Source organism: Erpetoichthys calabaricus, chromosome 7 (genome assembly GCF_900747795.2).
Source record: "Erpetoichthys calabaricus chromosome 7, fErpCal1.3, whole genome shotgun sequence".
NCBI lineage: Eukaryota > Metazoa > Chordata > Cladistia > Polypteriformes > Polypteridae > Erpetoichthys > Erpetoichthys calabaricus.
In genome coordinates this window covers 20,526,542-20,553,738 of record NC_041400.2, presented here as the reverse complement: position 1 = coordinate 20,553,738, position 27,197 = coordinate 20,526,542, and the positions used below count along the sequence as shown (strand labels likewise).

The 27,197-nt window shown below is 40.3% G+C and overlaps 1 protein-coding gene across 1 annotated transcript in view; it reads right to left on the bottom strand.

Moving 5' to 3' along the window:
* LOC114655087 (annexin A10-like) overlaps positions 1–27,197 on the bottom strand; it is a 136,476-nt gene that overhangs the window by 33,578 nt on the left and 75,701 nt on the right. Inside the window, exons 7-8 of the mRNA XM_028805979.2 lie at positions 22,931–22,984; positions 22,719–22,812 (exon numbers count right to left, since the gene is read on the bottom strand). Coding sequence (XP_028661812.1) covers positions 22,719–22,812; positions 22,931–22,984 — 148 coding nt within the window. The remainder of the gene's footprint in view (positions 1–22,718; positions 22,813–22,930; positions 22,985–27,197) is intronic.

Here is a 27,197-nt window from a genome sequence, read left to right as displayed (position 1 = left end):
TTGTATGGACTGGGTGTTGGGCAATTTCGTGGGATCCAGCGGCTGTGGGGCATCTGTTGGTGAAGAAAGATTCACGGATCTTCACTTTGCTAATGATGCTGTGATCTTTGCAGAGTCAATGGAGGTTCTGATCAAGGTGCTCAAGAGACAGCAAGGAATCTGAGTGTCTGGACTTGCGAGTGTCCTGGATAAAAAACAAGACTCAGGCCTTTAATGACCTCTTGGGCACAGCCATCAGCAGTGTGTCTGTCTGTGGAGTGAGTGTCGACCTCATCGAGAGGTTTATTTACCTCGGCAGTGACATTCATGTCTCTGGTGACTCTTCCTATGAAGTCAGTAGACGGATTGGGAGAGCACGTGGGGTCATGATGTTGCTGGAAAGGGGTGTGTGAGTCTCCTGATATCTATACAAAAGGACGAAGGTCCAAGTCTTTAGAGTCCTGGTGCTTCCTGCCTTGCTATATGGTTGTGAGACATGGACGCTATCCAGTGACCTGAGAGGAAGACTGGACTCCTTTGGTACTGTGTCTCTCCGGAAAATTCTTGGGTACCGTTGGTTTGACTTTGTGTCGAATAAGCGGTTGCTCATGTAGTCCCGAATGAGGCACATTTCCTGCATTGTGAGGGAGTGTCAGTTACGGCACTATGGCCATGTGCTTCTTACTGAGCTGGTGGTTTGCAGCTTTCCTCTCCATGTGAGGATGTTAATTGGAGAAGGATTTCTCAAATAGATAACTCACTGTTCATGTTGGATGCACACACCCCATCCTCTAGTTAGCATAGTGAAGACAGATAATGTCAGGGAGCTACACATCCGCATAGAACACATATTTAAATGACCAGTAAAACAACTTTGACTAAAGTCATCCCATCTTCAGGTAACCCAGAGCAGCTTCTTATGTTATCATGAAGTAAAACGACAACTGAAAAGATCATACTTTAGAAGTTTTCACATTTTATCATTATACTGCAGTGAATCACAGTGGATTCAATTTATTTTGTTATGTCTAAGTGAAAACAGATCTCGGTAAAGTTTTCTCAAACAATTAAAAACAAAAAACAACTGAATGCACCCCCTTAGAATTCACCCCCTTCAAGTCAGTATGCACCTCTGGCAGCCATGATAGCCTTAAGTCTATGTGCTCAAACTGCTTTCTCCGTCAGCTTTGAAAATCTGGACGTTTTTCCCATTCTTCTTTGAAAAACTACACAAGATCTGTCAGCTTTCATGAAGATCATAAGTGAACAGACACAAATTCTTGATTGGATTTGAGATCTGGACTTTCACTCGGCCACATTAACATTGCTGTTTGGAAGCCATTTCTTTGTAGATTTGGCTAATGCATTGGTGTTCTTTGCTTGCTGGAAAGCAAAGCTTCTCCTAAGTCACAGGTTTCTTGCAGATGGCATAAGGTTTTGCCAGATGGTTTTTCTGTATTTTGTCTGAGGAGTTTTGCAAAGAAAAATGGAGGGAAATGCCAGAATCTAGTAGTTTTTAAGTCTTTCCTACTCTGGCATACTCAAAAAAATAAACCTTTTTAGTCTCGAGCAGAGGAGAGGATGTGGGGACCTAATCCAGGTCTTCTGAATTCTCTAAGGCACAGATAAAGACGATCCAGCAGAATTCTTTCAGCTTATGGGTGAATCACATACTCAAGGACATCAGTGAAAACTAACGGGAGGTGCATTTAAGACTGAAGCCAGGAAGCACTTCTTGATGCAAACAGTTGTTGGACCGTGGAACAAACCTCAAAAATCTTTAAAAAGAATCCATCCATTATCCAACCCGCTACATCCTAACCACAGGGTCACGCTGGAGCCAATCCCAGCCAACACAGGGTGCAAGGCAGGAAACAAACCCCGGGCAGGGCACCAGCCCACCACAGGGCACACACACACACCGAGCACACACTAGGGACAACTTAGGATTGCCAGTGCACCTAACCTGCATGTCTTTGGACTGTGGGAGGAAACCGGAATACCCGGAGGGAACATGCAAACTCCACGCAGGGAGGACCCAGGAAGTGAACCCGGGTCTCCAAACTGCGAGGCAGCAGTGCTACCCACTGCGCCACCGTGCCACCCTTAAGAAGAATCCGGAGGAGATATTGGAACAGGTTAGTCATTAGCTAAATAAACAGGCTTGATGGACTGATTGGTCTCCTCCCTCCCGTTTGTTAAATTTCTTACGTTTCTTATGATAAAAAGAAAGACCTGTGCACACAGAGCTAAGGCTGTCATGGCTATCAAATAAATACTGACTTCAATATTTAAACCTTCGATTATTTCTTGTTTTACATTTGTAATTAATTCAGACCACTTTGCAGAGATCTGTTTTTCATTTTGACATTAAAGAGTTAGTGTCTTCTAAGGAGTGAATACTTACTCTATGTAATAAATAGTGAAAAAAAATTGCAAAAAAGTGTTCAGGTATTTTATATTCCATGTAAATCCCAAACAACAATAATGTAAAAGCCAGTGTACTAGAATATGCACTAATTTTTTTTACCTTGTTTACAGAGGAAGTTATGATCATAATTGCTCTAAAAGCACTTTTAAAAAATAAATGATTGAAAAACAAAACGAAAAGTGCTACATCAGTATATATCTTTGAAAAAAAGATAAATTACAAAGAAAGGCTTTTAAATAAAATTGTGATATACAGTCTTCTCCACATAGAAGTCAAAAAAGAAAGGTCTGCCCTCCAAATGACAGCAGAAAGCTATTGTTGTTTATTATCTTCTTTCAGCTTGAAACCATATTTAGAAAGTCTGAGATGATCGATGCTAGCTGTTTGAGAAGGATTCACTTTATACTGCACCCCGCTTCCAGTTTATGGACACAGCAGGAGCAGGATAATACAAAAAAGAAAATCATCCCCACTGAGAGTCAACTGTTAGGTGCCATACGTGGAGGAGCAAAATTATATTTAAAGGGTAACTTGGAGGTTAAGGTATATTGTTATAATCACTGTATGTTTACACTGTTCTTATTGTGGATTTTGCAAGTTTATTCAGTGTCAAATCACAAACTGTATATTACTAAAATAAAACATGTCATTCTCAAACTTGCTTATCTACTTCATGTGATGGGATTAGTATTTTAATTTCATTTTTCTGGTGTTACCTGGGGATATGCTTAAAAGATTTACATCATTTCTAGTGTTTTGCACCCAAGCACATTGATTTTTAAAAATTTTGAGTTAGTTTTAAAGGTTACAAAGACACAGAGGTTGTGATTTTTCTGATCCTATGTTGTTTGTGGCTTTGTTACCATGCTGCGGTGGTCTGTTGTTAAGGTGTGTGGCCTTGGAGACCTGTGACCTGTGACCTGTGACACGATAATGTAAAGTCGGCACAATGCACTTAGTGGCTGTCTGAGATTACAGATAATACCTGACAGTTAGTGAGCGCATTCTTTGTTTGACTTTGAGTTTGTACTGATCTTAGGCTTTGATTGTTGACGATGAATTTTAGTTTCGGTTTGAGCTAATCTGAAATATACAGTAGTACAGATCTCTAGTTTAGAATTTTGCCTTGTTTTTTTTACTATGTTCTGTCTTCTGGTATCCCCATAGGAATGAAAAATCCAAAAAAAGGGATCTCCTTAATATCTTTTAGTTTTTGAAATAAAATGGAGACATTTTCTTTTGTCTCATGCTTTTGTCTCTACGTGCTACACCGATCCCTCTCCCACGTGGACAGAGGCAGTGGTGCAGTAAGAATTAAGGTTCTGGACCTCTCTATTGCCTTAAACACCATCCAACCACTGATCCTCAGGGACAAGCTGACAGAGATGGGAGTAGATTCATAACTGGTGGCATGGATCGTGGACTATCTTACAGATAGACCTCAGTATGTGCGTCTCGGGAACTGCAAGTCTGACATTGTGGTCAGCAGCACAGGAGCGCCGCAGGAGACTGTACTTTCTCCGGTCCTGTTCAGCCTATATACATCGGACTTCCAATACAACTCGGAGTCCTGCCACGTGCAAAAGTTTGCTGACGACAATGCTCTCGTTGGCTGCATCAGTGGGCAGGAGGAGAAGTATAGGAACCTAATCAAGGACTTTGTTAAATGGTGCGACTCAAACCACCTACAACTGAACACCAGCAAAACCAAGGAGTTGGTGGTGGATTTTAGGAGGCCCACGTCCCTCACGGACCCTGTGATCATCAGAGGTGACTGTGTGCAGAGGGTACAGACCTATAAATACCTGGGAGTGCAGCTGGATGATAAACTCGACTGGACTGCCAATACTGATGCTCTGTGCAAGAAAGGACAGAGCCGACTACACTTCCTTAGAAGGCTGCTGTCTTTCAACATCTGCAATAAGATGCTGCAGATGTTCTATCAGACAGTTGTGGCGAGCGCCCTCTTCTACACGGTGGTGTGCTGGGGAGGCAGCATAAAGAAGAGAGACGCCTCACACCTGGACAAACTGGTGAGGAAGGCAGGCTCTATTGTAGGCACGGAGCTGGACAGTTTGACATCTGTGGCAGAGTAACGGGCACTGAGCAGGCTCCTGTCAATCATGGAGAATCCACTGCATCCACTGAACAGTATCATCTCTAGACAGAGGAGCAGCTTCAGCGACAGACTGCTGTCACCGTCCTGCTCCACTGACAGACTGACAGAGGAGACCGTTCCTCCCTCACACTATGCAACTCTTCAGTTCCACCCTGGGGGGTGTAAATGGTAACATTATACAATGTTATTGACTGTTATACCTGCCTTGCACTCTCCACCTTGCACTGTGTTTTGATTGCTCTTTAATTAATATTGTTTTTATCAGTATGCTGCTGCTGGAGTATGTGAATTTCCCCTTGGGGATTAATAAAGTATCTATCTATCTATCTATCTATCTATCTATCTATCTATCTATCTATCTATCTATCTATCTATCTATCTATCTATCTATCTATCTATCTATCTATCTATCTATCTATCTATCTATCTATCTATCTATCTATCTATCTATCTATCTATCTATCTATCTATCTATCTATCTCATATCATGCTGGAAAAGGCATTATTCATCACCAAACTGTTCTTGGATGGTTTGGAGAAGTTGCTCAGTATACCAAAGAAATATCTGACAAAAAAGGTCTAAAAATACGGAAGTAGCAAACTTTGTGAAAGCCAATACTTGTGTCATTCTCAAAACTTTTTCATGGAAGAAAACCGTGTTCCAACATAGTGGACATTGAAGAGTTGCTTGTCAAGGCGCTTGCTGTGTTGCTTACCTGCATGTATCTTAATTGACTTTTTTACAGTTTGAATTCTGCATACATACACAAAATACAAATAATTTACTGGTTGCTACAGGTTTGCAACAAATCCCATGGCCTGTGGCATTACAGTGCTCTCAAAGATGTTTCTGCCGATATGCACATGCTCAATGTAGGTTAATGTTTACGTCATGTGCATTTTTGGTCGTTTTGGTGTGTAATGTAATTTTTAAATGAAAAAGTAGTAGTGTAGATGCAGCCTAACATACATGTCTATAGGATGTGGGAGGAAACGCCATGCAGATTGTAAAAAACTTCACACAGACTGGATCAATGAGGCAGCAGTTCTACCCACTGCACCAATGTGGACATGAAAGGATGAATTTCATTGTACTCTGTACAAATGTCACTGTCACTACAATTGTTACTACTACTATACTCTCAGTTACAACAAAATGTCCAATTTAAAATAATATGTATATCTAACATAAAATGAGTTCAGGAGGGATGTACTGTAAGTGAAAGATTCTTGAATCTACATGACCAGATAAAATAATTATTCATGGTAAATGTGACAATGCTACTACTACTACTGGAAGATAACAAAACTGAAAAATGAAGTGTAACGTTAAATTAATAGTTCCCTTACTTTTACTATTGTCATTGACTTTTGTCTGTCTTATCATAGACCACAGCTGCCCTGTGCACCTACCTTGAATAAACGTCTTAAGGTCACGTCACACAACGCGACTTTTCCAGCGATTTTCAGTCTTAGCCTTCATTTACATAACCTTGGGCACTGGGAGGTAGTCAGTGGTGCCAGTTTCATAGTCTGACATTCCATTACTCAAACTAATTAACAAGGTTAGATTGTGTCTTTGATTATGGGGTGGCCTCTGCATGCATGAGAGCTGACAAAAACGAATGGTCATCCAGAAATACAGTTCACATGATACAACTACGAGAAATAGGGATTGTGGGTATTTTGGACCTCACAAACAGAAGAGAAGCTCGTCTGTCTGATGTCTATTATTTTATGTACCACAACAGAATGGAAACAAGAAAAAAGGGCTGAGATTATGGCTGAACTTGCCATACCCATTAACCCTTGATATGGCACCCTCTCCATCATGTAGCACGCTATTGATGCCCAAAGAAGGTTGTGAGAATGATTGCACTGGAAAGTTGTCATGCTGTTGGTAAATTTGATGTGCCCAGCAATTTTCGGTTGTGTAAATTGACAAGGCCTGGTGGTGAGATCAGCAGCTGCAGTCAGTAAATCTGACTTACCCAATGACTAGAAGTTGCATAAAGTGACATTGGTTCTAAGAGAATGGATGAGTGGATGGATAGATTCAGGTAAGGAAACCTAGAGTAAATTTTGATATATTTCAAAATTTCAAAAGTTTACATATTTGTGTGCATTTGAAACAACTTATGAATGAGAACAGTGTTACTGGAATACTAGAAAAATTGTTTGTCTAGTCTCAGAAAGGATATTGTCATGAGGACCCTGCGTAACCCTGCCAACATCTCTCATTTTCTTTCTGCTTTTCTCTGTGTGATTCACCAAGAATGAGACCCTGACTCCTGCATGAGGCTCTTATTTACCATCTCTTGCTCTGAATGTCTCAGGCTGTCTTCATGACTCTTCTTGATGCATGTAGAATTCAAGAGCGCCGTAACCCTGCTGAACAGGTCACTTTCTCTCTGGCATTTATAGCATTACCTCTCTGAAGGACGGTCTGTCGGCTGCTAGAGTATATTAAGGATTATTTTATGGCAATAATCGCATTGCAGACGCAGAGGTCTGTATAAAATAAAAAAAAAAATTCAGATTGAACAATCCCTTTAAGTCAATCTGAGTGAGACTGAAGTTGTTGGACAGTGCATTGTTAACAGAAAGCAGTTGAATTTATCAGCTATGTGAAGTGTTTAAGATTATGAAAGGAATTAGTACAGTGGATCTGCACTGTTGCTTTAAAAGGAGTTTAACAAGAACATGGGGACACAGTCAGAAACTTCTTAAGGATATGTTTTACGCAAACGTTAGGGCATTTTCCTTCACACAGAGAACCATAAACACATGGAATGGTAGAGAACAGGACTTAAGGAGCCATCAAAATTTAACTTGATGCTTTTTTGGAGAAATTACGTGAGCTTTGTTGGGTTGAATAGTCTGTTCTTGTCCAAAATTTTTTAACGTTCAAACCAATGTGTGGCACTGTCTGTATGTGCCCTGTGAGAAACTGGTATCCAATACATGAACATTACAACACTCTAGACAAGAACAGGCCATTCAGCCCAACCAAGCTCACCAATCCTATCCACTTATTTCTTCCAAAAAAACATCAAGTCCAGTTTTGAAAGTCCCCAATGTCTTATTGTCTACCACACTACTTGGTCACTTTATTCCAAGTGTCTATCATTCTTTGTGTAAAGAAAAACTTCCTAATGTTTGTATGAAATTTACCATTCACAAGTTTCCAACTGTGTCCACAAGTTCTTGATGAACTCATTTTAAAATAACAGTCTCGATCCACTGTACTAATTCCCTTTATAATTTTAAACACGTTCAATCATGTCACCTCTTAATCTTCTTTTGCTTAAACTGAAAAGGCTGTGTTCTTTTAATCTATCCTCAAAATTCATTCTTTATTGCCCTAGAATCTGCCTAGTTGCTCTTCTCTTTACCTTTTCTAGTGCTACTATGTCTTTTTGTAGCTTGGAGACCAAAACTGCACCCAGTACTCCAGCTGAGGCCTCACCAGTGCATTATAAAGGTTGAGAAGAACCTCCTTGGACTTGTACTCCACACATCAAGGTGCTATATAACACATTCTGTTAGCCTTCTTAATGTCTTCTGAACGCTGTCAGCTTAGAGTCCACTGTGACTCCTAAATCCTTCTCATAAGGTGGACTCTCAATTTTCTGACTGCCCATTGTGTATTCAGACCTAACGTTTTTACTTACTATGTGTAATACTTTACATTTACTGACATTAAATTTCATCTGCCACAAATCTGCCCAAGCCTGTATGCTATCCAAGTCCTTCTGTAACGAAATAACGCATTCCAAATTATCTGCTAATCCACCTTATCTTGGTATCATCTGCAAACTTAACTAGCTTGTTATTATTATTTCTATCTAATTCTTTTCTATATAATAAATATAGCAGTAACATGGCTGTCTCATGACTTATTCTTATTCTTTGGCAGTATGTAACTGCATATCATGAAAGGGATATGGCTGTAGGAGGTTGTTAATTAATTTAGTTAGTGCTATCATCATGGTTAGTTGATTTTGGTGGTGGGATAGCTTTTATTAAGTATATTTTTCTCACCTTTTGTACCACGGACAACCGTTTAATTAAAACATATCATCAGACATCATCAATCAGACCACAAAAGACCAAACATCTTTTAAACAAAGGCAAAGAAGATGCTAAATTTGCTACAAAACATAAGTGCCCTCCAGGTGCCCAAAGAACAAAAGTGACAGATGTGGCCTTGCCTACAAAGAAATGGCTAATAAATAAATTAGGATACAAATCCCAGAGGAACTGATAAAGTGTTATTTTCTTTTATGATGCACTACTGTTTTGAAGCTTATGACAAGAACAGAATTAAAACCTTTAAGAAGTGTGATTAGTTCGCCCATAATTAGACAGCTCAATAAAAACAACACATTTTTGTGCTTGAAGCATAACAAAGCGATGTGGTACGATTGCACAGCAGTAATCTCGCTGAATATTTCTTTAAAAATTAGAGTCTATTTCTGATGAATACGGTGTATTTGATCACAAGAAAGTTTGTTATTTAAATAAATCTCTAATAAGAAGAATATTTATTCATATTTTTTTTTTACTATTTTATCAAGTAAATGTCAGAAAGGCAATGCTTGTTAATCAAGGCATGATTGAGGGATACCAGAATGCTGATTTCTCTGTTTCTAATTATACTGGGATGCCAGACTCCTATTAATTTTGGTTACAATAAAAACAATGCAATCATTCATTTTACATTTGTTGCATTTTAATAGAACGGAGCTGCCAATTGTGTGGTTTGAAGCCTGGTGCCATAGCCAAAGCACCACTCTGCCATTTGAATTGTGTCCTGCCTTGGGCCCAGTGCTGCTGGGATAAGCTCTGACCTACTGTGACCCTGGGCTGGTTTAAAAATTAAAGAATGTATGCAGCCAGGCGGGTGCAACTGAAATACCTCTCATTCCTGGGAGTGCCATGCTAACACGATTGTGAAGATCTAGTCTAAGAAATCTACACTTGAGCTCCATATGCGCAAAGCATAGAATTATTCGACTCAAAATTATATATCGAGCACATCTGTCTTGCTTAAAATTGTCCAAAATGTTTCCAGGGCAAGATCCAACCTGCAAACGCTGCAATCAAGTTCCGACCTTACTGGGTCACATGTTTTGGGCCAGCGCCAAATTAACATCATTCTGGACCAAAATCTTTAAATGCCAATCAGACAGTGGTGTCACAATCCTTCCTAACCCACTAACAGCTGTGTTTGGTGTACTTCCAGGTGGGAGAAGGACTGGAAGGTGACCCCTTGGTCTGGTCCAGCCACTCAGGTCCCAAACAATGAACTGGAATTGCCTTTATTTCTTTGGCATGTAGACTTATCTTGCTCAACTGGAAGAATCCAAACTCACCTCTTTTTAAGTCAGTGGGAAACTGACATTATATACTATTTGAAATTGGAAAAAATCTAATTCGCACTTAGAGGATCTGGGGCAGCACAGTGGCGCAATGGTAGCACTGCTGCCTCGCAGTAAGGTGACCCAGGTTCACTTCCTGGGTCCACCCTGCGTGGAGTTTGCATGTTCTCCCCGTGTCTACATGGGTTTCCTCCCACAGTCCAAAGACATGCAGGTTAGGTGCATTCAAGTCAATTTGGGGAGCATGTACTGGTGCAGTGAGTTGTCGCACCCACTACACAACGAAACAACTCGGGATCCCGGTTTGCAACCCCCCAGGCAGACACACAGTCCAGTCCCACCCTCCGGAAATGACCATCTATCTGCCGCAGCCAGGTTTTACATGGGTGACCCCTTGGTCTGGTCCAGCCACTCGGGTCCCAAACAATGAGCTGGATCACCCTCCGGGAAACGCACCACATGGCCGTTGTGCCGTAACTGACGCTCCCTCACAATGCAGGTAATGTGCCTCATTCGGGACTTCATGAGTAACCGCTCATTCGACACAAAGTCAAACCAGCAGTACCCAAGGGACACAGTACCAAAGGAGTCCAGTCTTCATCTCAGGTCACTGGATAGCGTCCATGTCTCGCAACCATATAGAAAGACAGGAAGCACCAGGACTCTAAAGACTTGGACCTTCGTCCTTTTGCATAGATATCAGGAGTGCCACACACCCCTTTCCAGTGACCTCATGACCCCCCATTCTCTCTCAATCCGTCTACTGACTTCATAGGAAGAGTCACCAGAGACATAAATGTCACTGCCAAGGTAAGTAAACCTCTCGATGAGGTCGACACTCTCTCTGCAAACAGACACACCACTGATGTCTGTGCCCAAGAGGTCATTAAAGGCCTGGATCTTGGATTTTGTCAGCACACTTGCAAGCCCAGACACTCAGACTCCTCACTCAGTCTCTCGAGAGCCCTGATCAGAGCCTCCATTGACTCTGCGAAGATCACAGCATCGTCAACAAAGTCAAGATCTGTGAACCTTTCTTCACCAACAGATGCCCCACAGCTGCTGGACCCCATGACCTTGCCCAACACCCAGTCCATACAAGCATTGAACAGAGTAGGAGCAACAACACACCCCTGATGAACCCCAGAATCAACTGGGAAAAATGCAGAGGTCCTGCCTCCACTCTGCACAGCACTCACAGTACCAGTGTACAGGCCGGCCATGATATCCAGCAACCTCGAGGGGATCCCGCGAATCCTCAGGATGTCCCACAGGGCAGCTCGATCAACTGAGTCGAACGCTTTGCGAAAATCGACAAATGCTGCAAATTGTCCCTAGTGTGTGCTGGGTGTATGTGTGTGTGCCCTTCGGTGGGCTGGCACCCTGCCCGAGGTTTGTTCCTGTCTTGCGCCCTGTGCTGGCTGGGATTGATCCTGTGTTAGGATATAGCGGGTTGGAGAATGACTGACTGACTGACTTAGAGGATCTGTACAAAACTAATCAGTAACATTTTAGAATAAGCATTTAAATTGAGGATGCAGGTTCTCTCCTCTCTTTTACTCCATTTATTAATTTATCTATTTACTTATTTTTACTAGCTTTAAGTTTTACTCTGCTGGCCTACCTCTCTTTTTCAGGGGTGGGGGTTGATTTGTTTTGAACCTTTTTTTTGTAAAACTTGAGTTATTTGTATGGAATGTTATTTTAATAAAATCAATACAATTAATAAAAAAAATCTGGAAAGTAGAATGAATTCCACTAAGTGTAATCAAATTCTTTTCTCTCAGTTGGCACTCCCTACTTAGAACATTCCTACTGGGTCTCGAGATGCATCTTAGCTGATCAAAAACTACTTTGGCTCAACTGACTAATTGGGCTTTTGTCTAGGAGGGTGTCATTCAGTTTGAACACTGTCATACTTTCTCCTTACAGAATCTTTTCCTCTGTGACAAGGTACCTCTCACACTTCTTGGCATATTTGGGTCGAGGTAGAAATATAGGCAGGTTGTGTTCGCTTAAGGCCATGTGACAGTTGACGACTTTTCCACAGATTTTCACTCTCAGCCTACATTTACATAATCTTAGTGAGTCGGAGGTAGCCATCGACAAGCTCTCATGAAGGCCAGTCACCTACTCTTATATAGCTAGTGAGTCACTCCAGCTAGTCCACAACTTGTCCAGACAAAATCAAACAGATTGACTTTGTCTGTAGTCTTAGGAATGGGCTCTGTGTGCATGAGAACTGAAAACCAATGAATGGTCATCCAGAAGTACAATGCACATAATGCAGTGATTAGAAATAAGGAACCTCATAAAAAGAAGACAGACTCATTTGTCTGAGGTTTTGTGTTTTACATACCACAACAGAATAGAAAAAGGAACAAGGGGATGAGATTGACTCTGATCAGACTCTGTCAGGCACAACACTACTGGATGTCAGAAATAGGGACGAGCACAAGTGTGCTGGGCAGTCGGTGCACATTTTGCTAAATGTGATACACCCATTGTGTAAATTGACCCAGCCCAGTGATGAGCTCAGCAACTGCACTTGGCAAGTCTGACATACACATTATTTAACATCGGATTTACACAGAGCTCCCTTCACAACGATTTTCCGCAGGACACAAACTCACGTCTACACTTTCTAAGGTGCGAATGGAATTCTGAAGTACACAGTGAATGTGCAAATCCCAAACACATTGGCTGGCCTGGGAGTTAAAATGAGAAGGAGCTGTGAGGCAGCATCCCTAAATTATTATGCTGCAATGTGAAAACAAAGACACAACTCTAACCATATAAACCAAAAAGGAGCAATTTCTAAAATATTCAATCATTTGTTTCACATAATATTATGATTTGGTTTCGATTATTATTTTTTTCTTCTTCTCATAAACCATTTCATGTTCAGGTTAGCTTTTGGGACATGTAGATTCTATTTCTCCAAACAGTTTGTCTGTGTGGAACTTATTTAATGCAGTTAATCTGACATCATTTTATTTATTACGAGTATCACCATTTTTTGGAGTGATCTCTATTGCCTTGCTTAGAAAACGAACCAGAAGTGAGTGATGATAGATAGATAGATAGATAGATAGATAGATAGATAGATAGATAGATAGATAGATAGATAGATAGATAGATAGATAGATAGATAGATAGATAGATAGATAGATAGATAGATAGATAGATAGATAGATAGATAGATAGATAGATAGATAGATACTTTATTAATCCCAAGGGGAAACTCACATACTCCAACAGCAGCATACTGATACAAAAAACAATATTAAATTAAAGAGTAATAAAAACGCAGGTAAAAACAGACAATAACTTTGAATAATGTTGACGTTTACCCCCCCAACCCGGGTGGTACGATCTCCTCAGTCTGTCAGTGGAGCAGGACGGTGACAGCAGTCTGTCGCTGAAGCTGCTCCTCTGTCACTGATGACACTGTTTAGTGGATGCAGTGGATTCTCCATAATTTACAGGAGCCTGCTGAGCGCCCGTCGCTACGCCACAGATGTCAAACTGTCCAGCTCCATGCCTACAATAGAGCCTGCCTTCCTCACCAGTTTGTCCAGGAGTGAGGCGTCCTTCTTCGTAATGCTGCCTCCCCAGCAAACCAACGCGTAGAAGAGGGCACTCGCCACAACCGTCTGATAGAACATCTGCAGCATCTTATTGCAGATGTTGAAGGACTTTAGTCTTCTAAGGAAGTATAGCCGGCTCTGTCCTCTCTTGCACAGAGAATCAGTATTGGCAGTCCAGTCCAATTTATCATCCAGCTGCACATTGTTTGACAATGGCCGATGCTATTTTGTGGTTTTTGTGTTGCCCTTTTCACGGCAATACTCCCATGATGCACCGGGGCTACCCCAGTTATGATGTCATTGGTGTGACAGTATTAAAACAGTCAGTGGTATCTGAGGTTGGACAAAACCTGTGACTTATTTTCCATGATATTCTGATTACTGGTTATTTAAACAAATCTCCGTCTTTTGATTCTGATTTGACACACTCAGAATTCCCCACAAGGGAGAGGATAATTATCAACCCCCTGGGTTGTATAGAGCAAAGCTATAAGAAAACGTTATAAAGGATGATGTATTGAATAAAAAGGAAAAATACAACAAAAGGTTCCAAAGAGCAAAAAATAAACAAAGAAGAAATTGCCTTAAAGGCCGTCCAAGGCATACGAGTTCCAAATCAAAAACCACAAGAACAAACCAAGAAACAGCAGCAAAAAGTCTAAAACCACAGCAAAAATACAAGTGAAAAAGCAGTACTCACAAGAACCACCAAAATCCACCAGAGCACAGTGCATTAGGGCCGTAAAGGGACTCCACTTCCCAGCCTGCCTGGGGGCGTTCCCTTAACAGTGATGGCTGGGTGGCCCCGCCTCTTTGGTATCCACCCACAAAAACACAACATCAGAGAACAGGATAACATGCAAAGAATCTAAATTAACAAAACAGAATAACACAGCAAAAAATAATTACACAAATAATAAACAAAACCATCAGAAGCAACAGAAAAAAAGGAAATTTTTAACATAATCTGGAGTGGAAACCTGGCTTAAGCATGACATATACAGACAACAGTGAATGTACAAACTCCGGACAAACATCAAACATGCGTAGGATTCAAAGAGAGGATGCTGGATCCATAAGGCAGCAGTGGACCACGATGATGCTACACCTATAAGGCCAAGTATCATAGGTGTCATTAATAAACCTATTGTGCACATCTTAGGGCTGAAATCCAGAGTATCTGAAGAAAACTCGACACAGGCACATGCAGTCTGTACATGCAGACAGTACCCAAGTGGGAATTTGAACCCAGGGCTCTGGAGGACTTAGTGTTAACCACATCATCGTCCATTTACAAGCCTGATTATTCATATCACAAAGCTGTTCCTTAAAACCATGTAAATATGTGTTTCACATTCAACAGTGCTTTATTCCTTATAAATATTTCATATTTATTCATATTTTATTATATATGTCATGTTTTCTATTCTAATTGATTGCTTGCTGTTTTTATTCATAAAACATTATGGCTTTTTGAAAGGATAATGTGTAAACCTTTCACTTATCCCGTAAAAAACATTCTGCCTTTATATTAAGGTAAAACCATTTGACCTGTTTGACTTTCTTTATTGTTTTACTTTGAAGGAGTTTTTCTTCTTATGTCTACTGCTTAAGACCCATAGGGTCTCGTTCATAAGAACTGCTCTTAAATTATGAAATACTTTTCCAGCACTCTCACTTTTCTCATGTTTTTGATTATTTTTCCAGAGCAATATTCTAGTAGTTACAGTATTTCTTTCATTAAAAAAATCTGAACCCTAAGAAATGCATAAAAGCAAATATAGTTAAAGGCATACATTTAATGAAAGATTGTTAATATCTAAGAAGTGGTAGCATTTAAAGCAATGCTCTAAAAAATAAATATATAAAAAAAATAAATCTTTTACTCGATTTTTTAATTTGCTAAGGAGATGGAGGTTATCCTTGTAACATTTGACCACTGAAGGTGCCCGAAAGGAAGGACAGGCATCCTCAATTCATACCCGGTCAGGAGGTAATAATGAAAGTAACAAGTGAAGTTCATTCCCCTATACTGTAGGTGGCAGAGTTTTTCAGGGCTAAACCCAATTAGGACACCCACCGGGTGGCATGGGAGTTGGAGTCCAGAAATACGGCCTTGTCAGGGTCTTTGGGCACTGTCAGGGGAGGACTGCTCTGATGTCCACGAGACCCAGAAGTGCCCCAGATGACTTGGGTAGGAGACTGGAAGCAGTTCACAGGTCAGCTTTAAAAACCTCACTTAAATAAGTCAGAGTCAGGTGGCAGCGGGCAATGCTCTCATGGAGGAGGAAGAAGAATTGTGTATTGTCCATTTTTGCTGGTGTTTTCTGGTGTAACCTTGGGGTTACACCAGAAACCAATAAACAACCCCAGACAGGGCGGGCTCAGTACCACACACATCAGTTTGAACTTAGGAAGGGCAACATTTGTGTCTGTATGTGTGAAGAGAGAAACCCACCTAGACACAGGAAGAATGAGGAAACTCCACTGGCAGTGCCCAGACCCAAATTCATACTTCAGACTCTGAATTGGTGAGGCAGCAGCGTTAACCATTGTGCCAGCAAGCCTGTGAGAGTATCAGTAGAAGTTAATACCACAAAGAAAAATGAATGTCCTGGAGTGTAGAATGTAAGAAAAGTAGGAAAGTCAGATGAAATGTTTGAAGCCACAGTGGGCATGAAAACTGGCAATCAGCGAAGATGAAGAGGATGAATAAAAGAAACATTGATTTTAAGTGCTTGTGTAGGTCTTTTGCTTCCTCTGAGATGTAAAATTCTTGTGTCAGGCTGCAAACTGACAGTTCAGTAAGCCAAAATGAGTTTGAATTGACCCCAGTCTCATTTTCAAAATGATTTGACGGCTCCCAGCGAATGTAAGGAACCAATACATTGCAGGTCACACTCATGCCGTAGCCCACAATCACTCCCACTGACAACATTTAGAGTCAGCAGTCAACATAATGTGCCTGACGTTTGACTATAGGGATCAAAACGGAGTGCCTGAAGGAAAACCTATGCAGACATAAACAGATGATGTACACCCAAAATGCAGTTGGAAACGTTCTGAAAGAAGAATTCTGGGGAAGCACTTGCTCTGTGTCCCAGGTGATATTAAAAATGCAAGAAGGGACAGACAACTTTGTTGCTGTCAATCTAATTCCAATTTGACAGTCGCAACTCCTGTTATAAATAAAGCGGACAATGTGGATGGGGGCTTTGGACTTTGAACAGAACTACGGACAAGAAGACTGCATAGATTATGATAGCTGTGTTCTAAAAATGCTGTACTGATACATTTGGGTTATAAAGTTGAAACACCATGTTAAACCTGATTGAAAAGTCTAATGCAACCTTGAGAGTTAGGCTGGACCCAGCAGAGGAAGTGGTAGAACAGACAGTCATGTCAGTATGGTGGTCTATTCTACACAATGAAGACAAAAGATCACTCCATGTTATTATGTGAAAAGTTGATTGAAAAGGACAAGTCAAGGGACAGAGAGTAAAAAAAAATACCCAGGCCACTGAATATCCAGTTAAATTAATAATTAAGAAATGGAAAGAGATATGGCACAGCTGTCAATCTGGACAGTGCAGGCCATCCACAAAAACTGAGTGATCATGCAATAAGACGACTAGTGAAGGAGCCCAACAAAGGACCTGTAGGAACTTTGAAGGAGTTACAAGCTACAGCCACTGTGATTGGAGAGACTGTGCAGATGACAACTGTTGCCTGGGTGCTTCACCAGTTGCAGCTTTATGGGAGAGTGGCAAAGAGAAAGTCACTGTAAAAATGCAAATGACAGCTCAGCAGAGGGCATATGGGGGACTCTGAAGTCAGCTAGAAGAGTTTTTATGGTCTGACAAGACCAACATTGAGCCATCAGACTAAACAGCATGCTTGTTATAAGCCAAACACTGCACATTACCCAAAACACACCATCCGCACCACAAAGTGCGGTGGTGGCAGCATCATGTTATGGGGATGCTTCATTGCAGCAGTCCCTGAAAGGGTGATGGAGAAGGTGAATGCCCCAAAATACAGGAAAATAAATCCTCGACAAAAACAATCCTGTAAGAAACCTGAACCTTGGGAGAAGCTTTGTTTCTCAGCAAGTCAACAACCTCAAACACAAATGTTAATATCCTGAAGTAGCCAAGTCAGAGCCCAGACCTGAATCCCACAGAGAATTAGTGGCTGGATTTAAAAATGGCTGTTCACTCTCAATCTCACAGCAGCCTCACAGAGCTTGAGCAGTTTTGCAAAGAAGAATTAATGAAAAATGACAGTGTTCTGATGTGCAAAGCTGATAGAGCGAGAGAAACCTGTGCACACGGACTCAATGCTGGGATGGAATCCAAAGGTGCATCTGCTAAATAATGTTTTAAAGAGGTGATTATTTATGAGATCAATTAGTTTTTGTTTTATTCTATGGGGCTTCGCCCCCTGCTCACTTCTCTCATCAACCAAAAGGCCTGCGCTATTCACCAGCCACTTTGCATCTATGCCGCCTGCGTATGTGGTTTTCACTTTCACCAAACAACAAATCTTTTAATTATCCCGGATACACCTCTTCATTGGGAAGAAACACTACTTTTCCCTGATGGCAACACAAATTAGGTGATCTGCAAGTTTCCATCTTAAAGTTTAAATCCGAACAATCTATTCGATCTCTTTTCGCTGTTCTGTTATTTCACCGAGTAATAATTTCTGTTTGTTTGCGCTAATGCAATCTTTACTATGACTTTCGAATTTTAGTACTTTCATTATCTCTAACCTGATCTGCATGTGTATCGTGCCAATGTTTTTGAATTCTTTTTATGACATTCTACTTTGTCATCTACACTTTGTCTTTTATTTCTGGCCCCGGGCGTGGTTAAATCTCTTGGCACAAAGGCTTGTCTTGTAGGACGTGAGTGTCTCTCTGAAAAAGATTCATCTTGCCCCAGGCTAAAAAGTCTCGTCTCATCCCAGGAATTTTTTATTATAATATAGAGATTTGTAATTAGTTTAGATCACTTTGCAGAGATCCATTTTCATGTTAACATTAAAGAGTCTTTATCTTCTGATTAGTGTAAAAAATCCAAGTGGAATCCACTGTGATTCAACGTTGTGTAACAATAAAATGTGAAAAATTTCAAGGGGGTGTAGGACAAAGTAGGCATTGCCCATTCTTCTAGGCTTTTGTGGCCCACCAGGCCTGTTAAGAAAGCAGATGAAACAGGGATGCAGGCATCCAACTGCTCCTTCCCCCACATGCTTTCCAAACTAACTGCCTGAACTCCAGCTTGTACCAGGATCTGCCTGGACTTCATCTGATAACAAAGGTGTAATTCAGAGTTGCCCTAACGGGGGCCCATCTGCAGACCTCTTGAGCCAGAAGGTGCAACATGAACTCAAGCAAGGACAAAGAACTATAATTCAAGGGATGACAACTAAGATGGACAGAAGAACTCGCCTATTAGAAGACACTGATTTTGTAACTGGAAGTGATTTTAATCCCATCAGGAGAAGGTTCAACCTATCCTTAAAACTCTGCACCATCCTGAAGAAGGTCTCTGGGATATTTGCTGGACATTCTCTGAACTCACAGGGGATTCTCTTAGGGCACCCACTCTGAGATTCTCTCTGAAATAGGGAAATAAGCAAAATGACTTTCTGAAACCGAAAAAATATTGAGCCACCATCTCTATGAGAAGCTGAAAAGATAAAATTCTCTCCTTTTTGTGAACCTGAACCCGAGAGCCAGACTGTCAAATCAAAGCTGTGTGCCAATAGTCTGACAAGGCTGAGTAGCAGCCATTACTTCAAGAAGGGAACTTCAGCATCTAACTTCTTGGGACAGAATGAGTAAATGCCTTTAACCAACGAAGTGGCAGAAGTCAGTAGAAGGCAAGCGGAGGAAGTAGCAGCACAAGACTGACAAGGATCATGCAGCAAAGAGAAAGAGTGCCCTCCAATGCATGAAGAATCCTCCACTTGAACTCAAACAAGCAACAAAGCAGCGACTCCACACATAACATTGGACATCATCCATAAAGACCTGGGGCCTCATGCATAACGCTGTGCAAAGAATTCACACTTTAACATAGCGTATGGACAAAAGCAGAAATGTGCTTATGCACAAAAAAATCCAGATGCATAAATCTGTGCGAACGCCAATTTCCACATTCTTCCGCTACATAAATCCCAGTCAGTGTGAAAAGTAACGCACGTGCCCCGTCTCCTCCCAGAATTACGCCTCTTTGAATATGCAAATCAATATAAATAGCCCTTAAGCTCAGCGTTCTGTGAAAAGGCAACGGCAAAAGCATGGGGGAAATAGAACAATTCCAGCGAATACCAAGTGGTGGCAAAGAAAAACGTACTATTTGTTGGTTTAAACAGTGATATAAACAATAAAAGGAAGGAAGTTGATCGAGTGATATAGAGTGTCGGAGAAACTCGAAAGCTCAAGTTCACAAAGTCGCACAGTGCCCTAAATAAAAAAGAAGTTGTCAGATATCAAAGTTGCCGTGAAAAGGCGAGTCGTAGCCCACCGTCTGAGTGTCATATGAAAGCTTATTAGGGTACAGAGAAAAAAAAAATAGGTACACAGTGGGAAAAAAGCATGAAATGTCAACTTTAATCTCGAAATTTCCACTTTAATCACGTAGTTTATTTTGTCATTAAAGTAGAACATCATAAACGTCATCTTAAAATTGCTTAATTTGCTAGTTTCTCAAATCCCATCGTAACTAAAGTAGCACATTAAATGCTTTGTTTTGTATTTGATCTTCTATGTGCTCTATGTATGTGAATCACTACGTGCTTCTGGGCTTTCTCTTCCTCCGACAGGACACAGAATCCATTACATTTGTAATATTACCACTCTCTAAATAATTAAAATACTGAGATGTATACGTGATATAATTTTCATGATGATAGGAGTTAAAGCATGTTATTAAAAATGGAAACATGGTGGCGCAGTGATTGTTCATGTCTTACGCAAGATGCTTGCTGCGCCGTGCGCGACCTTTGATGAAATAATTTATTGCAGCATTACTGTCTTTTTCAAACATACTAACCTCCAATTCCTGTTCTTACTTTTCTTTCTCCAAATACCCAATTGCCACACAATCAGCTCTGTGTTAGACGTTAAGCCATCTGTAAGCTTAGAACGCAGATTCTTCAAAACTTTTAAGGAACATTGAAATATCTACGTAGTACATGTTTAATTATTCTATCCATCTATCCTTTCAGTGTCACGCCAGCACCAGCAAGAATACAGTGCCAGGCAGGAACAATCTGTGAATGGAGCACCATCTCCTTGCTAGCACTGTGACACCGTGTCCTCACATGTTTATTTATTAACAATATAGATTATTTAAACTATGTTAAAGTTTTATCTGTATAATATAATAAACATATTTTGTTGCATTTCATCTTAAAAATGATATCGTCATCATACGTAAATACGCACTTTATAAAGTGGTTCAGGTTGTGCAATATTATAACTGTATTGCAAGTTTACAGTGAGGTAATTGTACTTATAGGTACAAACAGTTGTACAAGGTGCACTTGATGGACTGATTGATTGCGTTTAGAGTTCTTGGGATGAAACTCTTTCTGAACTGCTAGGTCCGTACAGGAAAGGCTCTGAAGCGTTTACCGTGTGAAAGCAGTTCAAATAAATAGCATGGCTGAGGCAGCGTGTGCTTGATGCTGTATATACCGATAATTCTCTTTCTGATCAGCTGCTGTACAGCTGTGATTCCACACTCAGATACAGTGATATAAATACTCCGAGTGGTGCAGTGAGAGTAATATGGAAAAAGATGATCCGCTGTGGCAACCTCTAACGGGAAGAAAATGAAGGTGCAGTGAGAGTAACAACACTAAAGCAGCTATTGTATTTAGAATAGTTTGACCATTCTGTGGACCATTATATTGTTACAGGTTAATTACAATCAGATGCATTAAACTAATAAACAATATGTGGTTAATTTCAGTGTATTTATAAAGCTGCGTCAGGGATGTGGATCTAAAAAAGAAAGGGGTAACCACACAGGAACAGTAGCACTGCTTTGACGCTGAGTGCCACCAGTCTCCAAAACAGAGCGGAGAACTTGCGTATGCCAGGATATGAGCTACTGTGGAAATGTGCGTGGCTTTACGCCAAGTTTAGGTTTTATACATCGTGATTTGAACGTGGAAACATTCGTACGCAACATTTTTGTGCGTATGCACCATTTATACATGAGGCCCCTGATATTGTGAAAATATTTATCTGTGCCAAGATAAAGTAGAACTCTGAATACCAGTAAACAGCCAGTCTATATGTTGTTACACATTTGTCGTCTAGTCTGTCTGCATCCAACCTTACATGTCAACATATGTATGCATTTATCATACGTATATAATCCTTGTGTCTATCAATAAATTATATTATTCTGTATCTTTAATCAAGTGTGCTTCAGTTGCCTTGCTATAAGTCAAAGGCCAGAGACCCCCTCCTACAACAGAGAAAGGTAAGGTAAATAAAGTAGGATCCCTGCTGAAACATTTAATTACATTACATTTCACATTACATTTATTTATTTATTTTTATCCAAAGTGACTTTCAACATTTGGGACACAATTCTTTTGGTTTTCCAATTGTAGCACAGGCAAAGGCAAAACTGATAATTAACCAATTTAAAATTTGTTTTTCAAATATTTTTCAAATCCAGGGTGGGAGTCTTATTGATTATTAATCATAAGAAATTCCTACAGGGGTGAATCCTTTTTATAGGCACTTCCCTGAACTGGTAAGGGTGGGTTCAAAATGTGCATTGATGGATCCACACCTCCTTCTGCAGATCACAAGACTCTGTCCTCAGTGGACCTGGCCTATTTTAAAGCTTAATAGGAGGGAGCGATGAATTAGACAGAAGAGCACATGCTTCTAGCTACTAATTAAGTTACGACCTTTGCTTGACCAAGCACAGCACTTTTACAATGGCATCACAATTTGCTTTGTTGGAAGTTTCCAATTAAAGAGCATCGAGGCTTTGCTTGATTTCGAATGTAGATCTTATAATTATTCCCCCAATCTGAGGCTGACCAGGTCATTGTCATGCTTTTAACATCCTTGTTCTTTTCAGTTTTCTTCTCTGTAATTAAACCATGGTAAGCATTTTCCCCGAGCCCCCCCCCCCCCCCTTTTTTTTTTTTTTTAAGGCTTAAACCGTCATTACCCATCCACAGCTGTTGATAGCTCTTGTTACACAGGATCATTTGCAGCAAGTTTTTATGCTCCCCTGTTTTCTGTTGGCACGCTTCCCATAGAACCTGCAGTGTTACAGAAACATCAATAGGTTACAACATTAATGCCGGTGTTCTTGAATACTAAAGTACTGTAATTGGAAGCATGTTTGTGAGGTACAGTAATTTGAAAATTTCTGGTTACCATAGCATCCTGAGCAGCAGAGCCTGGATCAGCATATCCTGATTCTCTGACTCCCTGTAAAACAACAACAAAAGTTAACAGTAGCACATTATAATCATTATCGGACACAATAATTAAATGGCATGAGAATTATTACTCAAGTGGCAGATTAATTAAATACATATATTTGGCATTGATGATGTAGCCAAACCTCTTGTGTATTTGTCACACATTTTCCCTTTGTTAACATGAAGTGAGGCCTGATGCTCACTTTGTAGAGCTTGAGGTCAACAGCTCGTCTTTCAATTGCAGCTCATTAATATTCAAATGTGATTCACGCCAAAGACTTTAAGTGGATTTCTAGGGCTGTTTGTGAAGTTCTCAGTCATTAACTGGCACCTGGCGTGGTTCAAAAGATAAAGCTGCCTTTTTTTTTCTACCATAAGCAAGTTATTCATAGCTTTGCCGAATGAGATTTTCCACATTTAAACATCCGTGACTCCAACAAAAGCAGAACATAATTGAAGTAATCAAGTCGAGTGCCTGACAAATGTGATTTCAGTGAAAAGATGTTTTTTTTCTCTATGATTCTATGGGCATAAGTAACATTTTCTCACTCAAGCACAATAACTGTTACATATGGATGAATGTTAACGCTAATAATCATATTATTATTAACAATAATAGAGCTTCAGAGCCCAGTGAGACCACAGATGACACAACGGTGTCCTTGCATAATTTTTGTGGATCAAAAGTTGCACAAGTCAACTGAAGGAGAAACTGTTAGTAGATGAAGTGTACTAGCAAATAGTGGATCATATTTTCACCATTCACTTGATACCAATAAAAAAGGAACGACATTTTAGCAAAAGTGCCTTCTCTTGTCAACATTCATCCCGTTCTTCCTTGAGTGTACTGTCAGACATGTGGCACTGCGGGAGTTCTGCAGAGGTAGGAATTCGAGGATGGCGCAGTAATTAACACTCTCTGCTCTCAGAACCGACAGAAGAGTTCAGGAATGAAATGTGACAACATCTCCTGTCGGATCCCAGATGTTCAACCACTTCTACTTCGTCAACTGTTTAGGAAACCTCCAAACCAGAAGTCGTCATTCATTCAAGGACCTGCGACTGAAGGAGGCAGGCCTCCGCTCTTCAGAAATGCTAAAAGAACAAATAATTCAATGGAACGTTTGTTAAGAGCCACATCAGGAGTTTTCAGTCGTAGTCTTCATTTACACAATTGTAGCAAAATTTCCGCAAACACCTGTGAAGTCAGTCACATTTCATGATTTGCCTAGTGACTCAGTCCAGCTAGTCTGTGACTCGCTACGACAAAATTTGTTTTTAGCCACAGTGGTGTGCTCTGTGTACAAGAGAGATGAAGACCAACCAAAGTTCATCCAGAAGTACAATACGTATAAAGCAGTGATGAGACTGTGGCCAAACTCACCATACCTGTTAATCGTTCATACAGCATGGGCTTTGTCAGGCAGACTGTAACTCTCTATTAGAAAAAGGGGTGAACTCAACCGACTGTGCTGCAAGGTTGGCACCCTCTCATTACATGTGATATTCCCGGTGAATCTCAGCCTTGTAAACTGACATGGTCCGGCAATAAGATCAACATCTGCCGTCAGCAAATCTGGCATACCCAAGAACCAGAAGTCGTGTAATGTGACATGGACTTAACACGATCCCTGATTTGATTGTGATCCCTTTAGAAGACTTCATTAAATGTGGTATCCTCCTTGGACCCCAACCCTTTATCTTGTCTCATCTTACCTCTTCATAATATGTTTCTGATCATCAATAATCCACCTTTTTAATAAACACACTTCCAATTGTGATGAGAGGGATTGCTTTTGAGCCATTCCTGAATCCAGAAAAGGCCAAGGAGGTCAAAACAACAGAGGTTTATTTACACCAAAATGAACAACTATGGGACAGAATGTGAAAAATCAATAGACAAATGACAAATCTACTGCCCTTGTTTAGGCAGTGGGATGGTAAATTTGCATTTCAAAACACTTCTGTACAAGCGCTCCTTTCTAACACTCCCCTTTTTCTCCCACTACTCTGGTTTTTTCCAACACTGGTCCTCCTCTAATGTAACTCTAATGTTATATATTGGGCGGAGTGGTGGCTCTGAGGCTAAGGATCTGTGCTGGTATCCAGAAGGTTGCCGGTTTGAATCCCCGTCACTGCCAAAAGAGATCCTACTCTGCTGGGCCCTTGAGCAAGACCCTTAACTTGTAATTGCTCCAGGGGTGCTGTACAATGGCTGACCCTGCGCTCTGAACCCAAGGGGTATGCGAAAACTAAACAAATGTCTAATACAAGAAATTGTATAAGGTGAAATAAAGAACAAAAAATAAAATATTTGCTGCTATCAGACAGAAGGGAAATATATTCAAGTTTTCGAGTTTGATGTTTCACAAGAACACTCTGCAAGGTTTGCATTCTGTATGTATGCACTGATTGCATTTGGATGACAAATTAAGAATTTAAATAAATAGCACCAGTTCTTGGAGGCCTTGGCTGTATTCGCTAATACGGTTTTACTGTTTAAGTGGCAGTTCGATATACTGTATGGGTGAAGTACTTTGGTCATACATTGAAAACAAAACTTTTGTTGATGTGTCATTATCTGGTGACATCCATGTTGTTGAAGGTGAGAATTGGTTTTGTTAATATTTTAAAGTCATGAATCACTGTTGTTCTTAATTTATTATGAAAAGAATAAAGTTGACTTTTTTCAATGTAAGGTTTTTGATTTGTTTTGGAATATTTCGAATCTACAAAATGAATAGTTTCTTGTATGGAATGGAATAATTTGGTTGCATTGCAAATATCGCACAACAACATGTTGTTTTTCTATTGATGTCATTATAGTTGACTTAGGTTGCTGTGCAGTTACTAGAGAGATGACCCTCTGAGGTCACGTTTATTACGTCATTCCTCAGCGGTATAAATAGCTTTTGGCTAGGTCATTTAAGTGACCTAACTATGTGAAAACCTTTCCAAAACCTTTTTGCTGTGCTTTGCTCTTGTATTTATTTTAGCTTTGACCTTATTTCTGTTTAAACTATACAATTCTAGCCTTATCCCTGGTTTAACCACTCGACTCTTTTGAGTTCCCGGTTTTCGACCTTTGCTTGTTTCTCAAAACACTCTCCTTCTGATCCTTCTTTTGAGTTTCTTTCATTCTTGACAACAATACAGACAGAAAACAGAGTACAGCAGCAAAACCTATTGCACTTTTTCAAAAGCCAAGAAGGATACCACATGTGTATGAGACGCAACCTAGCTATGCATCGAGGAAGCTGCCAAAATATGAAAAGAAGTTACTGAGGACGTCTTCTGCCACACGTGGCTATGAAAATTCTGAATACAAAAACTCTGTATCAGGAAAAGTAGATTTGCACGGCAGGTTTTGGATACTGTTATTTAAACAGAATAGGTTACCTTATAACAGCTGAAATGTGGAGTTAAATCACAGTAGTGGTAACACTTTAGAATAAGGGCTTTAAGGGCTTGCTATAAGGTTTTATTACATGGTGTGGAGAAATTAATAACAAGGTAATACTCAAAAAGAGTTGGGGAATGACCCTGTATATTGTCCGATGTGACAAAGATGAAAAAACGGTCAAAATAAATCAAAAACTGATCACATTCGACATAGATATTCAGGTAAATGGCGTTAATATAGACAAATGAAAAAACATGGTGGGAAGAAGTGACAAAAACGGAAGAGACGTCATCGGAAATGGCTGGAGGTGGCGTTATCAAGAAGGGCTGGAAGTAACATCATCATGGCAGAGCTGGAAGTGATGTCATCGAAAGTGGCCGTAAGTGATGTCACCATGCAGAAACCGGAAGTGACGTCATGGATGTCTCATTGTATGGGATGATGGACATTTTGAGAGAGTGTAAGTAAGGTAGGTGTATTATGGTTTTTCTCTTTATTTCTGTATACAAAGAGAGAGAGACATCAGTGCACGTAACCAAAGACCCCTCATCTCGTGAAATAACACTCACCTTAGGACTTGTTGGCTGCTTCCTAAGCGCGCGTGTGTGACAATGGCTATAAATGATTCATAGATGCACTATGAGTAAATCATATTTTTGTTGTTTGTGTTTTTTTAGTATTGTAAAGGCTAAAAAATGTGTTTGTTACCAGTAATTGATAAGGTGATGTATGATTCTTAGGCGTGTTAATCTACCTTAATAAAAGAATAAGTGTCTGTGTGTCCATCCAGCTGCTTATGTCTTTGTCATTCCAGCAC